The sequence below is a fragment of the Macaca nemestrina genome, chromosome 4, assembly GCF_043159975.1.
Source record: "Macaca nemestrina isolate mMacNem1 chromosome 4, mMacNem.hap1, whole genome shotgun sequence".
NCBI lineage: Eukaryota > Metazoa > Chordata > Mammalia > Primates > Cercopithecidae > Macaca > Macaca nemestrina.
Genome location: NC_092128.1, coordinates 102,163,578 through 102,180,716, shown reverse-complemented (window position 1 = coordinate 102,180,716; position 17,139 = coordinate 102,163,578). Strand labels below are relative to the sequence as shown.

At 40.8% G+C, this 17,139-nt stretch overlaps 1 protein-coding gene across 1 annotated transcript in view; it reads right to left on the bottom strand.

Annotated features, from left to right (window-relative positions):
• Positions 1-686: 686 nt before the first annotated feature.
• Positions 687-17,139, bottom strand: part of ITPRID1 (ITPR interacting domain containing 1) — a 95,715-nt gene continuing 79,262 nt past the window's right edge. Inside the window, exons 11-13 of the mRNA XM_024790826.2 lie at positions 9,130-9,257; positions 8,259-8,370; positions 687-7,791 (exon numbers count right to left, since the gene is read on the bottom strand). Of these exons, the coding sequence (XP_024646594.2) occupies positions 7,480-7,791; positions 8,259-8,370; positions 9,130-9,257 (552 nt within the window). The 3' untranslated portion in view covers positions 687-7,479. The remainder of the gene's footprint in view (positions 7,792-8,258; positions 8,371-9,129; positions 9,258-17,139) is intronic.

The window sequence follows — 17,139 nt, the reverse complement described above, 5'->3', positions numbered from 1 at the left end:
TGGAAGTTTCTGCTATAGCTCTACATGATTTGAGTGTTTTGCAGAAGGTCACACAAAGTTTTCTTGCAATATAGAGCTTTTCAGAAGCAGACCACCAAACTACAAGAAAAGAAACTGAAGTTTCAAGGAACACCCCTATTTTAATAAGGAGTTTTCAGAGAAAGCAAATGTATGGCTCTACATTTATTCAGATTAGATGGAGAGTAGGGAATTGTTTTCTGAAACAAGATACAAAAGTCTACACATATAGTGACCAAGTGACAAACAAATAGCCTAGTCTACCCCTTGCACTATCTGGCCCTGAAGCCTCCAATGGGGGCAGAAGAAGAAGCACAGAGGCTGGTGGAGTTTGGGGCTGTGTGGAACAGACAGGGAAAGAGTGAGGCTGGGCAGGAATCAGAGTGCTGCTGCTGCCCCAGGCAGGAAATCTCACCTTCTAGTGTATCAGTGTCAATGTACTCCTCAAAACAATATGAAGTTCACAAGTTTCAACAGCTTTCAGCACAGCATATAACACAAAATGTAAGTAAATTATTAATTTTATTCATAGGAGTTGCTAACAAAGCAATGCATTTGACAAATGCCTATCCATGTCCATAGAAGGATATAAATTATCCAAAGTAGAAACAAGTGACTTTAAAAATATATATATATATATATACACATACATACATACATACACACACACATACACACACACACTTGGTTTTGGGGATAGAGAATACAGGAAACATCATTTCTTAAATCCTATCAACTACACAGTCATAAAATATCCCCAAATACTTTCAGTTTTTAAAAAGAAAAATATAGATATCTTGTGACTTTGGTAGATTGCCGTGAGCAAACAAGCAATTACTAGATGATCATGGGAATAAAGAAAGCATTGGTACACTGAGGACGTGGTTTCTTTCATTTTCCTTGTGAATGAATAAGATAAGGTTTGGCTCTGAGTTTTGGAGGGGATTAGCAGCATTGGATGGCATTGAGTTCTTAAAGTACTCAAAAACGAAAAATCTTCAATTGATTCTTATGATCTGAAATCATTCTTGATGTGAAGGGTTCTTTCTTTTCTTAATTGGGGACAGATTCTGAGAGGAAGCACCCCGTACCAACCTCTGATCTACGAGTGTTTTAAGATTAGGCAATTAGAGGCTGAGTTTGGGTTAGAGAAGGGTGCCATCCATATTTTGGCTTCTGTTCCTGTTCTCTCAATTTTCAAGAAAAACAATTTAACAAGGCTTTTAATAACCTACAATTCTTGTACATCATGAACTATTTGTTGTTTTAAATTACAATTTGAACTTATATATGCAACTCACCATTCCACATGAAAATACTCTGAAATTTTTCTTCTCAAAGGGACACCACTTCGATCCTCTAACCTCTTTACAAATGTTCTATTTGTTTGACTTGTGTTACACCCTGAAAACTGATTATTTTCCCAACAAAGAAAAAACAATTACAACAGACCAGAGTCTTGTGTCTTCAAAAAGTCTTTTGATTTCATTTTTCATCTTTAGCAGAATTATTCGCTTTTGAAGAAAAAATAAAAGGGCTCCAGCTCTGCAGAGAGTAATTCACTTATAAGAGAATATCTGCTAAATAAACAAAACCTAATGGACATTTTTCTGGGGAATATTTTTCTGTGGCCTAAAAAACGAATCTACATGGCCTATGCATACACTGTGGTTCAGAGCAAGCTTCAAGGTTTTATCTTTTTGTCTCCACGATGCAACTTGGGTCTTCACTTGTGTGTAACGAAATCAAGGAAAAGATGTGACTTGAGTTTCCAAGTATTGTTTCTCAACTTGATCCTACCTATTCAACGCTTTTGGCTCTGAATACTGAAATGGAATCTGGATGGAATGAAATTAATACAGGGTAGGACCCTGTGCTTTAATGTAGAAGGGGCCACATTTTCCCTTGGCTAATTTCTAAATTTGAAAATAATCACATAGTGTGACTTTACTTTGTCTTGTTTTTCATTTCCATTTAAATGAGATGACTCCAAACTTGAGTTTGGTCTTATAATTAAAAGGTTTGCTATGTTAACTTTCTGCAAATATTTAGTACAATGATACCATTTATTTTCAAATATGTGATCTGGATTTTCCTGAATATAGTCATCTTGAATATGGTCAATGCATAAGACAAAAAAGGGAATACAGGATCTTGGGACTTCATAATGGAACAGTAAGATTACAGAACTGCAAAAAGACTCTTGCCATTATTCTTGGCAGTGGGCAAGTAGTAGTAAGCTAAGAGTTGCTAGGATGATGGTTTAAAAGGATTCCTATGTGGCGGAACTCATCTCCTTGTATGAAAGCAACTCAGAACCGATACCTGACTGCAAGCATCAGATGCAATTAGCACAGTGCAGTATTTTTCAAACTTTTCTATAGCAATGAGATCTTTTTTTTTTAAATAAATTTCTGCTAATGTTCAATGTATAATGCAGACAGAAGCAGGACTCCTCTGGTAGACTTGGGCCTAGCAGTAGGCACCACATAAGCCCCAAAACTTGGCAGAGCCATGACAAACCACTGATTTAACAAATCAAGAAATCAGAGAGTCACCTCAATCCCTTAATAGTTGCCAGAGCTTAGACAACTTACAGTCTTTTTGAATGAGTGTGCGTGTATGTATGTGTGAGTGTATGTGTGGGTAGGTTAATTCCCACTTTTCAGGATTATTGTGAAGATAAGTGATAATGCAAATAAGGCACTTAGCCCTGTCCCTTGCCTGTAGGTAGACATTCAAGAAATTGTTACTACTCTTGTTACTATCATCACCATCCTAACCATCACAGTACTACCATTTGCTAAGCACTAACCATGTTCCAGGCTTGCTGTAAAGGGCTCTGTATACATTAACTCTGTTAAATTACAGATGATGACACTGAGGCTTAGGAAAGTTACATGCTTTATCCAAGACAAATAATAAGTAATGGAGTTGGATTTAAGCCCCAAATCCTGAATTTAACCCCAGAGCTCAGTTGCTTCTTATTAGTAATAAACTGCAGGACTCAGTATGTATTTTTGTAGGATAGTCTCCCTATATCTTAGCTCTTCCTTACTGTATTAGTCAGAGTTTCCCAGGGAAACAGAACCAGTAGGTTTTGTGTGTGTGTGTGCATGTGTGTGCCTGCACATAGAGATATATACACATACATATTTATATGTGTATGCATATATGTGTGTGTGTGTATATGTATATATATGTGTGTGTGTATATATATGTATATAGTGTGTGTACACACACATTTATTACACAAATCAGGAAAGCCAGTGGTGTAATTCAGTCTGAGCATGAAGGCCTGAGAATCGGGGGTGGTATTTGGATGCAGCATCAGCAAACATTGTTCATCATGCACTGAAGATAGCAAAGGTCCTGGGTGGGATAGAGCAGCCTCTCTACATTTTGATTTCCCTTCTGTGCTCTTTTTTTGAGAATTAGGAGAGTAAAACAGGAAATACCATGAAATGTTTGGAGACCTTTGTTCCATTTGCTACTCTTCATCAGAAGATAATAAATGGTCTTTTCCCTCCTCCATCACATATGAAGTCATCTTTCTGACATCAAAACCATCCACAAATAAGTCCCTTTTTACAATCTAAACTCAGTTCCTTCTACAACATACAACCGTGCTTCTACCATAGCCAATTCATTCTCTTCATTGTCTCCTGAGACTGATAATTTATCCTCATCTCATTCATTCATCAAGCAGTAGGTAATATTCTTTGTGCACAAAGTACTTCGCTAACAGAGTTCTTTTCAACAGAAGGAAGACAGTAATTACAGTTAGCATTTATTGAGTTATTGGTATGTGCACTTGTAATAACAGCCAACATGCATTGAGCACTTACTATGCGATGGGCATTGGATTAAATACTACACGGGATTCACTGTATTTATTCTGTCCAACAACTCTATGTTGTTTTTCTTCTCCCTATTTCACAGAGGAAGAAACTAGGGTAAAGAGAGCAAGTGCCCGAGATCACACATGATAAAGAAAGGAGTGTGTACTTTCATCCAGATAGTCTCTCTTAAACACAGGGTATTGGGTGCTACACAGTCCTCAAGTAGCTTTAAGTTTACTGGAGAAGATATGACCTACACGGATAATGGTAACACAAGACAGGAGGTTTTCAGTGTCCTAACAAAAAAGCAAAGTGATATAGGAGTTTCAAAAAATAAGGATCGCTTCTGCCACAGATCATCAAGGAAAGCCTGTGCAGGAGATGGGGTCTGCGCTAGGACTTACTGGTGAGATACTTCATTTGTTTCAGCAAAGGAGAGGGAGCAGGAACACACGAGGTGGTTTAGGGGAATAGAATTGGAGATTCATCTGAGGGCAGAGCAGGAAATGAGACTGGTAAAGCAGATGGCTGCCAGGTGAGGGACATCCTAGAGCCAGGTGTTCCTTTTCATTCCGTAGGTGTCACAGGGAAGGAGCAAGGGATAAACTGCATGAGAGCTTAGAGTTTACATGGAGAAGGGGAGGTCAAAAGCCAGATCTGGGTAAAGAGTAAAAGCTTAGGAGTTTAGCAAGGGAAACGATTTGGAGGCAGAAACGCAATGCATCAGGAGTCAATTTGGCTGGAAGCTGAGCTATGACATAGGAGCCAAGATGGGGATGTGGCAAAAAGGAATGAGGCAGTGAAGGGCGAGGAGAGGGGCATAATAACTCCAAGGCCTGGACTTTCATTTCTGGTGGAAGGCTGCTCTGGGAAGTATGATCCTGTGATTTCTCTCTCATTCTCTGGGATATTCTAAAAGTACTTTCTGGGTATTCACTGTAGGTCCGGGAAATATGACCCACTTGGTGGCTAAGGGAGCCCAATCTGGCAGAGGCCAGTGCAGTTTGGAGAGAAAGCGGCTGGAGGCTGTTAGGCGGCACCTATGTTGCACTGTCGCCAGGTAATTGGTTCTGAGGCGACTTCTGGGAGGTATTTTTTGGTAGTACACTCAGCACTGGTGTGGTCACTGACCAACTGAGCAGGGCAGGGTAGAGGGGCAGGAGACCGTGCACACTGTGGCACTGAGCCTGCACCAAGGAGAAAGGCTATGCCACTTACGGAGAGGATCAGGAAGATGAACTGAGTCAGGGCAATGACCAGGTCAGCTTTAGCTACGAGTGAGACATACAGCCAAGTCTTCCACGTCAAAATGTCATGTGGACAGTAGGGAATGCTGGGCTGGCATACTGGAGAGAGCTGGGAATCAGGCTCATAGATGCTTGGAGAGTCTGTGTGTACGCTGAGGACAGAGGAACGGAGAAAGAAAAGAGAATTCAGGACAGAATGGGGATGTCCACACTCTGAGGATGTAAGTCCATGGATAAAACAGTGTGGTGTCCCAAGGGTAGGAAGGCCCCACTGAGTCAAAGACTTTCCAAAAAGCAAGGAAGAGGAAGAGTGCAACCAGGACGTGAGATGGTTTTGAGTAGTGGGTGGTTTAATTAGTTTCTGAAGTTACTTGCTAGGAAGTGACCTCTCCTTTGACCATCTTTTCATACAAATTATAAACTTCCCTCATGGCATTACTTTTCCCAGCAACTTTTCCTGACTATTCCATTCTGCATCTATTCCCCATTCCTTAGAGACCCAGTGCCTCTGGCCTTTGTGTGCCATTCCCTGTATTTCCACTGGGGTGGGAGCCTCACAAACTTCCAAGGCTGGATAGAAGCAACTTGAGGACATTTGGTTCTCACCTCGGGGATGACAGCAACAGCCTCCTAGCTGGGCACTCTGCCTCGCTTTAGGCCCCCAGGGATGCTTTCTCCATAAAGCAGCCAGCGTGACTTTAAAACATAAATCAGATTATATGATGACCCTGCTGAAAACCTACAGTGGCTTTCCATTACCCTTGGAAAAAGGATTCAGGTGCAAAGACTTGGCCATGGCCTAGAGTCTGCCCGACTCCCTCTCAGCCTTTCCCTCCCTCCATCCCCATGCCCCACCACACTCAGCAGCACTGGCTGTCTCTACATCTGGTGGCCCGTTAACTTTCCATTGCTTCTGCTTTGAATGTTCTTTTGCAAAATTGCACTTGGCTTCCATTTCCTCACCATTCAGGTCTTACCCAAAAAGCCTCCCCTTCCACAAGCACCCTGACAAATGCAGTACAGTTTCATGCCACATCTCCCTTTGCAATATTATCACACTGTCTTCTAAGGCTCTTTTCAGGATTGTAATTATTTGCTTGTTGGATTTTGTTTGTTTGTTTGTTTGTTTTCGGTCTTACTCTTCATCCAACTCTTTCTGAGTAGAAAGTCCATCTGTCTTATTTATGACTGTCTCCAGCACTAAAAAAGTGGTCTGCACACAGTAGGCGCTTCATTGGTACTCCCACCGGCTGCCTGACTGGAGGGTTTTGGACAGTCTGGTACCTCTGAGGCCTGGATCCTCCTTCCTTCTTCTGTTGTTACTTCCTCAACCAGGACTGTCTGAACATTAATCTAAATCAGGCTCCCTTCTGTGTTCTCTTTCATAAAACCTTGTTATTTCCTTCAGAGTTTTTAATAATAAATGTATGTACATGTTATATTCTGTGAAAGGAAAATAAACCTCAGGACCCCAAATTATGAAGTAAAAGGGAAAGTCAAGCTGGGAGCTGCATCAGGCAACCTGCCTCCCATTTTATTTCTAAATGAGATAGCTACAAAGATTTTTTTAAAAGCTACATACCTCCCTCACAAGGGAAACTCCTTGTGGGCCCTAAAATCTTTAGTCTAAAACAGTTCTGTTGAATTTTATCCTGACAAAGTACATTGATAGCTTCTCTTCACAGCTGCAGGACAAAGAACAGGACTCAAAGCCATCCCTCTGCTCCCCCGAAACAAATGCATATCCGATTGCTTCCTCTGCCCTATGTTTATTTTACCTTCTGTAAAATCGCAGATCCACTGAGCTAGATGAATGCGTAAGTGACTGTTCCTCTTCCCCCTCTTGCATAGAGAAAAGCTGATCAGACCCAAAAGAAGGTGACTGTTTGCCTCTTATGTACCCACACCTTTTAAAAATGTCTTCCTCTTTCCCCATTAGCAGCTCTTTCCCCGCTAAATGCTGAAGTCCTCAAAATCATCTTTGGAGAAAGGCACAGACCTGTCTTCTGGGTGTATATTCTTAACCTTGGCAAAATAAACTTCTATATTGACTGAGATCTGTCTCAGATACTTTTTGTTTGCAATTCTATCTCCCCCACCACACTGTAAGTTCCAGCAGGGCAGAGACTGTATACTATTTAGTCACTGCTGCATACTCTGTGCCAGGGACAGACTAGGTGATCAGTTATTCTATATTGAATGAATATTAAAGTATTCTAAACTCCTCTTGGGTTTAACCATAGGGTAGAATATGAAAGCTATAGCTGACAATCGGTTGGCAGACCCTTCTCCTTGGGGAAAATTGAAATTTCCTTGCTACATCTATTCTGGACCTTTACATTTTGTATGAAGGTAATCAAAGCTGCTCTGATCTAGAGGAAGACATCTGTATCGTTTTCTCCAACAGGACAATTTGACAAAGGGGTTGGACCTAACTTTGCACAAGCTGATGATGAAGGAGACATCCTGGTGCTGTTCTCCAAGGTGGGTGGAGTGAAGGCAGCCAACTGGGTCCCACCTGAACAGGGAGCCTGCTGGCCATCACTGGGAGGAAAGACAGTCCTTGGGGCCATGCCTGGGTGGATTTTAGAAGATGAAGTCTGGCCATTGCTTTCTTCTATCCAGTTATATTGATGCAGATTTGAGTAGTGTTCAGGTGGCTCTGCTGTGAGAACCTCCAGCTGCTAAAAGGAAAACAAGAGGGAAAAGAATAAACAGCACATCCCATTGGCACCAAACAGCTTACTTAAACTTGCGAGCTAGGCATTATGAGGTGGTCAGTTCTCTAGAATGGGCTCTTCGAGCCAGCAGGAGATTCTGATAGTGACTTAGCTTATATTGGCTCCAAAGATGAGCTTCACTGTGCCTGTGATTCTTATTCTTATTTGGAAAATGGGCTAATAAGACTTCTGTATGATGCACAGGGCAGGGGGAAGATTGGCATGACAGGTGAACGGAATTCTGATGCAGAATCACCATCAGCTGGCTGTGGACCCTTGAGCAAACCAAAGTACTTCTCTGTATACTTAAAATGAAGGCGTTGGCATGTAAACCTAGATTCTGAAATGATTGCACAATCGGGTTTCTCATTTAATGCACCTCTCCTGTGGTAGGCTGGATACAGTCAAATTCCACACCCCATCACCCATACCAGTAAAATCCCTTCTCTGATTTGCTGAGCCCGGTCTCCTAACTGAAATTCCAACTCTGCCACCTGCTGCCTCAGGGCCTCACGTAACGTTTGCAGTTGCTCGGCCTCCTCCCTGCAAGTAAATAATAGAAAACAACCAAATTTAACAATCCTTCCCAGGTGCACTCTTCCATTGTCTCCTCATAATATAGGTTCTTCCTTTGCAGTTTCTTAAAAGAGAATGTCATCTTTATTTGTGTCAGTTGCAGACATTACTAAGGTTGTCTTCTTTAAAATAAATAAATAAATAAATAAATAAAAAATAAACTCTATTGCAGTATAACATAGTTCCCTTGTTTTAAGAGCACAATTTAATAATTTTTAATAAATTTACCAAATTGTGTAATCATCACCACTATCCAGTTTTAAAACACTTCTATTTCCCCAAGAAGAACCTGTATGCCCCTCCCTTTACAGTTAAACCCGATTTCCATCCCCAGCCCCAGGCAATGAATGACGAATCTACTTTTGGGACGTGTTTTCAATCTATGTGAAAATAATGCAGATTTTTGAAACTCTTCTAACTCCTCACATTTGCATTTGCACGAGCCCCATCCCATTGATTAAAGACATCCTGCTGGCAATGCCCCTGACTGCCTGCCTTTTGACCTTCTCAATAGCCCTTGACTTAAGGAATAAGTATTGCTATCTAGCAAATGGCTCTCTCAGATTCCCACAGAGAAAGCAAGAACAAGACCATGAAAGCAAAGGAAAAGCTGGCTGGTTTCTCATTAGCTCTGCTCCAGGGTGCTCATCTGTCCTGCCCTGATTACCTTCCTTGTTCCACGTGTGTGGGCTGGTACTTACTTTTATGGCTCCCTTAGGTAATTACCTTTCCTCCTCTGACATGTGCCTGGAAAAGAGGGCCTGCTGTTCCATAAGGTGCTGTTCAATTTCCTCTAAATACTCCCGGAAACTCTGGCATATCGTCTTCACGGCTTCCATCTCATGGACTGTGCACTGAGAACAATGAGAAAGAACTGAGAAGAAAGTCTTTTCCGATCTTCTGCAAGAGCTCACCATGGTGGAGCCTGTCTTCCCATTTGAGCTCACTTTTTTCGCAAACAGGCCCTACTGCTAATTTAAGGGGATGGGAATAGGAAAAGCCCAATATTTGGGTTCACAAAACAACTAGTGACAGTGCTCATCTGGGACAGAAGGGCAGCTGTTGTTGGGTGGCCTTTGGGTGACAATCGTTATGTCCCAGAGGATGGAAGGCATTCTGGAGGCCTAGGTGATGTAGGGATGCAAGGATGTAGGTAGAAGAGAGGAGGGGAAGGGCCAGCATAAGGGTTTGTGAGTTGAGTCTGTTTAATCTTGTTTAACTTTGGTGCTGGCTACTGCATCACTCTGAGTATCAATAACATTGAACACATCTGTTCAGCTGGTATGTGTTTGATTAAAGAAAATCTGCTTAGAATAAATTTTATTAGTCTTAGTCCTGCTTAGTCACAGTCCTGGATGTTGGAATCTGCAGGATCAGCTTCATCCACCGAACAAGCCCACCCTGAGGAAGGCAGGCAAAGGTTGGGCATCCTGTCATCTCCAAGAGTTGGAGTCTAGAATTGAACTCCGTCTACCCTTTTAATCCTTCCCATTGCTGCCGATGTAGTCATCCTTTAAATCTGACTTTCTCTCTCAGGCTGTGCCTTTGCCTTGGTTTTCTAATTTAAATATATTCCTGCAGCCCCTGAGAACTTCGGAACTCTCCACTAACAGACTTGACCACCCTCCAGTCTGGCTCCAGCAGACCAGGGCTGTGTCCCTGGGATGACCTCAGCCTCCCCATTCCCCATGAAAAAGCCTGCCTGAGAAATCTGAAGGCTGCCAGGAAAATTTACTGTTTGCTTTTGCCAACACCTGACATAGGCCCTTTCTGAGAGGATTTATTAAAAGTTGATTATAATTGTAAATATGTATTTCTTACAACTCACAAGCGTCTCTCTCAAGGACCTGAGAGCCATTCCTTTGAAATGTAATCATCTGGAAGGTTTGGGCCTCTGTCCCCAGTCTCTTGGAGGGCAGAATCCTAACTTCAGTTACTGCTGGCTCACAAACACAGCTGGTCTAATGGCATTGACATGGACCAATTCTTTGTGATTTTTCACTTTTCTGGCTCTACTGAGTCCCTGCTCTCCACCCTCTCTTATTCTCTCTTTAGAATACCCAAATCACCTCTGCACAAATTGAAGTGGAGCTCAGCTCTTTCCCCTACTGTCAGTAGTTTCTGAACACAATCTGTTTTCATGGCTTTAACTAAAGCTATTTACCTTTGGCACCTCCAAGCCCAGTCCATTTGCTGGCACTCTGATGACTTGCTGAGTTCTTACCAGCTATCCCCTTTGTTTTGCATCCTGGGTTGGATCATGCTTTGAAATCCATGACCCAGAATTCCAGGGCCACTAACCATCTGAATTTGAGTAATATTAATGCTTGTTGGGCCCTAAAGCCATCTCTGTCCGACCCACAGGCTTGGACCCCTTCCCAAAATCAGCTCAGCAGAGGCTGCTAGTTGACTATCACAATCTTTCCCTTTATTCTTGTTAACAAGAATACTTTAGAGGCAGCCATGTGTCTAGCTAAAAAATATATATATTTCCCAGCATTCCTTCCAGAGACAATGGCCAATGAGATGGGAACAGAGAACATGCTGTGGGGCTTCTGTGATGTTCTTTAAAGGAAACTGATTTTGCAGCCTGGCTCTTTTTAACCTTCTCTTCTTCCTCCTTCCATGGAGACCAACCTTACAGCTAGGTGGACTCCTCTAGCCCTGTTTCTAGGAAGTCCCAGATTTCTTACCTTTCCTCTCTAAACCACATGGCCAACATCCTGGCAGCCTGATGGCTATTTTTACCAGAATTGTCATAATGAAAATACTTTCCTAAGAGTAATGTTTTTATATTGAAAATTCTCCATATTTTGTTTTGGGAGTTTGGTTTTGATTCTATCCTCTAATTTTTATACTGAATAACATATTTTGCATAGTAAAGCTCCCCAATTACTCTTGCATCAATGTGAGTGAATTTGAACCAGTTAGGGGATCTCTGAAGCGATACTGATGTTGGCAGGAATGCTAGATTATGGCTCTTAAGACCAGAAAAGATCTTGGAGACCACGAAGGGCATCTGTTATAGATACATGTTCTGACATAGAATGGCTAGTTAACTTGTCTGTGGTCAAAAAGTAACACTTAGATTTCAAACCCAAGTCTCTTGGTTCATTTCTTTTCTTCTAAGATCTGAGTCACAGCAGGGACCACAGTATAGTTGAACACAAGGATAAGTTGCTTGTCCCTTAGCGGCAGGCTGTTTGAGTGGTTCTAGTAGCTTCCTATCAGGTAACCAAGACTTCCCAACTGGTTCAAATTCACTTCAAAGTTCTAGGGACAGTGACGCCAGGGTCATGGAAGTGTGGTGCTCAAATAGGCTGAACATCATAAACACTGAATTTTATGCTCATCTAGTTATTTTGGGGCAGCCTCTTGTGATTGAAAGGCATAAGATTGGGGTGCTTGGGTTTGGGAATAACTGATGGAGTGTTTGTTCTCTGAGAAGGGAGGGATGCGGAAGATTCTGAAACGGTGCCATCTTCTGGTCATTTGGAAATATCGAAAAAAACATTTTAGCCCTAGAATAAGTATAGAAATGATTTCATAATAAAGAAAACTGTAGGTAAGAAAAATAAATAAATAAAACTCCTCAAAAACAGAATGTTTTGAATGTTTCCTCCCCCTCCTCCTCCTCCTCCTCCTCTTCCTCCTCCTCCTCCTCCTCTTCCTCCTCCTCCTTCTTCTTTCTTCTTTTTCTTACAATATAAAGGCTTGGTTATAACCTAAATGCCAAATGCAAGTTCTGCTCTACTGACCCAAACCCATTGAAACAAATTTTAACTTCAATGGTAAGAGCACCATCACCAAAAGACAATGAATTTTCACTTCCAATATGCTCATATTACTTTTCCTTATTTGTATACCTTTATTTTTCTCTAAAACTAAATCATAAACAATATGGAAGTACTTCTAAAATTCAGAAATCTTATTTCTGATAGATCTTATTTTATTTTCTGGAATTTTTTTTGAATTAACACTTTTTAAAATTAACAAATTATCCTGAAGAATTTACCTATATATAACAATTTAGTTATACCAAAAAACCATTTTTTAATTAACAAATTATTGCAAAGAACTCACTTATATGTGAAAATTTAATTATATTAACATCAACAAATCATTACCCTAGAAAACCCAAAGAGGCCAGAAAAATGGCATTTATCAATTAGTCAAATGTTTCTCTACAGTGTTATATATTGCTATTGCTATATTAGGGGGGTAAGATAAGGATGTTTTTGAGTCTTCAAGTCCTTTACGTAAAATTGCTCTTAGTTTCAACATCTGCTCAGAACTCCCATTGTCTTCTTCTTCATCCTTTTTTTTTTTTTTTTTTTGAGAAGGAGACTCACTCTGTTGCCCAGGCTGGAGTGCAGTGGCATGATCTTGCCTCACTGCAGCCTCTGCCTCATGGGTTCAAGTAATTCTCTTGCCTCAGCCTTCTGAGTAGCTGGGATTATAGGCACACACCACCACACCGAGCTATTTTTTTTTTTTTGTATTTTTAATGGAGATGGGGTTTGCCATGTTGGCTAGGCTGTTCTTGAAGTCCTAACCTCGGGTGATCCACCCACCCCAGTCCCCCAAAGTGTTGGGATTACAGGTGTGAGCCAACATGCCCGGCCTCCCATTGTCTTCTAAGAGATGTCCACCTCTGCTTATAATCTTCACTTGGTTCAAGAGCTATTTCCTGTTAATATTTTCATAAATAAATTTTCTAGCCATGTCTAGCACTTGGCATCTAATTTAAAGCCAATTTTCTTCGGAATATTTTTCAGGCATTACAAACCCAGGCTCACTCATAGTAGATGCTGCTGCATGCAGTAACTTGTTCTCTTTGTGCTTTAAATGTCTTTAAGCAGTCTCCTCTTATGGAGGAATGCAATCCCCTATTTCTACTTGCTTTCCAGCACATGTGTCTGTGCACATATGGATGCCTGCATAGAAGTATAAATATGCACACGTATACGCATGTATGTTTGAATTGTTTCCTTTGAGTGTATTTTTCTGTTTCTTTGGATGTAAATAAAGGGAAATTCATTGTCATCTGGTAAAACCTTATATAGCACCCATTTCAGCAGGTGTATGATGCCAAATCAACTGGATATAAAAGTACCTTTTTTTGTATAATTGCAAATTCTAAGAGGAAAGAAGGTGAACGCAATAGGAGACAAAGCATTAGAAGCCTTTGGATGGTGGCCCTCACACCCATTCAAACTCCTACTTGTTTAAAATCTACCCACGTCTGAGGATAGTTACTGAGCATAATGGGCCACAAAACCTCCCTGTTTTCTGCAGAAGCGTTGATATGCCAAAGTGTCAAATCAGGAGGAACATCTATTTCCAGCTGCCAAATCTCTCCACAACAGCTGGGGCTACTCACACCCAAAGCCCTCTTTTGACACTAGGCACGAGGAATAAGAAGAGCTGGGTCCACACTTGGTCACCCTGGAGCTGGCCCAAGTTTAATCTTCTGCTCCTATTCTAAATAATATCCGGCCGGGCGCGGTGGCTCAAGCCTGTAATCCCAGCACTTTGGGAGGCTGAGACGGGCGGATCACGAGGTCAGGAGATCGAGACCATCCTGGCTAACACGGTGAAACCCCGTCTCTACTAAAAAATACAAAAAACTAGCCGGGCGAGGTGGCGGGCGCCTGTAGTCCCAGCTACTCGGGAGGCTGAGGCAGGAGAATGGCGTGAACCCGGGAGGCGGAGCTTGCAGTGAGCCGGATCTCGGCCACTGCACTCCAGCCCGGGCGGCAGAGCGAGACTCCGTCTCAAAAAAAAAAAAAAAATCCTTACCATGATGAATCTGGCTGTAGCTTCCTGTGCCTGTTTCCCCAGGGCCACCTCTTACTCTTTCCAGCCTACCTTCCTCTGAGAAGCTGCAATCCTTCTACCTGCGAATCTGCTCCCAGGTGCTAGATGCCCACTCGTACTTTCAATCCCCAGAACCGTGCTTCTGCAAATTCATCAGGACACCCCCAGTACCTCACAGACTCTCAAACCTTTTACACTAATGGTCTTACTGGGCTGTGCTACTGACCAGTCATGGTCTCTGGATGCTGTGGTTTGCCTGATAGATTACACACCCTCTGGCACCTGTAGTCAGAACCACTTTTGAGCCACTCTCAACCCTGGTATCTCTTTTATTTGCACTGATTTGTCCAAGGCACCCCAGCTATATGAAAGAACCTCATTAGGTAGGTCGTGTTTTCAGTTTGTGTCATGGGAGGCTGTGTTAGCCATTTTTCTTTTTTCAAGATATAGCTTTTATTGTTCAAGATACAGCTGTTGCCATAGATACCTAATTATAATACTAAGGAATAAATTAAGTGATAGTACATCCCAAAGACAATTTGATGCAATAGATGTCTCACTTCTTAGTCTATGAATATATGTTTGTTATTTGTCTTCTGAACACAAATAATAAATTATTTATATTGTTTTTAAGAGTGGTGATGTAAACAAAATTTAGATAGTATCTTATTGTGGAATAAACATCTATAGCATTTACACTAAAAGAATGAAATTGGATATGTCTAGAAGAACCATTTCTTCTGGAGTTTTGAACACAATTTTGTTATTTTTAACAAAATATAAAACTAAATATGACTTAAAATCTTTGTAATGCTTGTCTTAAATGTAAATTAGAAAAATAATCTTTCTTCAGGATATGCATTCCTATGTTAGACCAACAACCAGTCTTTCTTTGTCGAAACTGGAGTACCTAATTCTAGGATTTAATATTTTTCCCCATACGGCCTCTCAAAATGTCACCTTCTCCAGCTATCTTTCATCCCTAACATTTTTCCCTTACAAACTATGTGATCGAGTAAATGTTTATTCTCTTAGAGCTGAGTTTTACAGCCTTGACACTATTGACATTTTGGGCCAAAGAATTCATTGTTGTGGTGGCTGTTCTGTGTATTTTAGGATGTTTTTCAGCATTCCTGGCCTCTACCCGCTCGTTGCCAGTAGCAACCACCCCCCTCCCATTGTGGCAACTAAAAATATTTCAAAACATCGTGAAATGTCATCTGGGAGTTCAGAGGTGGGAAATTATCCCCAGTTGAAAACCACTTACTTAGGGTATTTAAAATCCCCTCAACAAATGATGTAAATAATGACGATAATAATGATGATGGTGGTGGTAGGTGGTGGTGGTGATAGTTATGATGATGACGACCCTACTGTTATCCAGGACTTGAACCAAGGTCTTTTGATACTCAAGAAGGACCCAGCATACATTAGGTCTTGTTCTTTTCTTCCACTGAACTTTTGGAGAATATACCTAGTACTGAGCACTATGCCTAAATGAAGATTTCTCTTACCTGTTCAACTCTGACTTATATTAGGTTCATATAAAAATATTCCAAATGCCTGGGAGTCTTGCAATTAAAAAATGATCTGATAAATTATTTAAACTTTCCTGTAATCACTTTCTTTATATCACATTTATGTAAGGCAATTTTCATACGTTGAAAGGCCAAGTAGTAATTTGTTTTATCTTTCAAATAATCACTTTGTAATGTTAATTTTACACTTATATAGATTTAGATATTTTAAAGTCAGACACTTCTTTGCTTGGACTGTAGTGTCAAGCAATTTACTGTTACTCAAATTGAATTTGAATTTGGACTTCCCACTTAGTCATTAGGAGGCATTGAGATAATTATTTAAACTCTCTCAGTTCTAGTTTTCTTGTCTGTAAAAGAAGAAGGACCTGGCATATATTAGGAGCCCAACAAATATTTATGGAATGGATTAAAATGAAGATTAAATGACATAATGGAAAATGGTCAGCATAGGCACTCACTGAATATTTGTGGAATTAAGAGAATGGGAAGGTAACTGCAGGCACCAAACAGTAGGCGCTCAGTAAATCATGGTTCCACTTCACCCTGCTCTACCTATGTTCTCTGTGCGAGCCCCCTCACCTTTTCAACTCACTATACAAGTGGTTTTATGTGCAATAGTCTTAATTTTTTAATCAATGGCTGGCCTTGAAAGCCTAGATCATCTCTTGCCTTGAAAACTTGCTAAAAAGGAGAAACTGGAAGGGCTCATTAAACACTTACTGATGAATCAAGGGCTAGAGAAGGCTGGAGCCATTTAGTCCTCAGTAACTGTAGGGTCCACCTTTCAATAGATTCAGCAAAGGTGACCAAAAGCCTCTCTATTTGACATGAGAAGCTCTAAGTTCAAGACCTGAACAATGCAAAACAGTCACAAAAATTGATTATAAGAGTAACATACCCACACAATTAACATTACCTAGAGCTTTCCATGTGCCACATGCTGAGCTGAGTGGTTTACAGGGTTCATCTTATTTAATCCTAAAACAATCCTGTGTCAGTTTTACAAAAATATTTTTACAAAATATTTTACAAAAATATTAAATGGCTTGTGTAAGATTATACAGATAAACAAATTTAAGACACAGAACTTCTCAGCTAGAACTGGAGATGAGTTACAGATGTGTTAATGCTTATAACCTTAGACATATGAATGTATGGTTCTACTCCTCAGTTTTCCCGCCTGTAAAATGAAGATTAATAATAAAATTTGCTTTGCTTATTTCTAAAGGTGATTGATTGGAAGTATCAAGAAGAAATGTGTGATACTGTATCATAAACAATAAAGCGCTCTACAAATGTTATTCATGATTTAAAATAGAAACGTTTGCCCTGAGATCTTGCATTCAGCAAGGAAGTATGAACATTATCCCTGAGG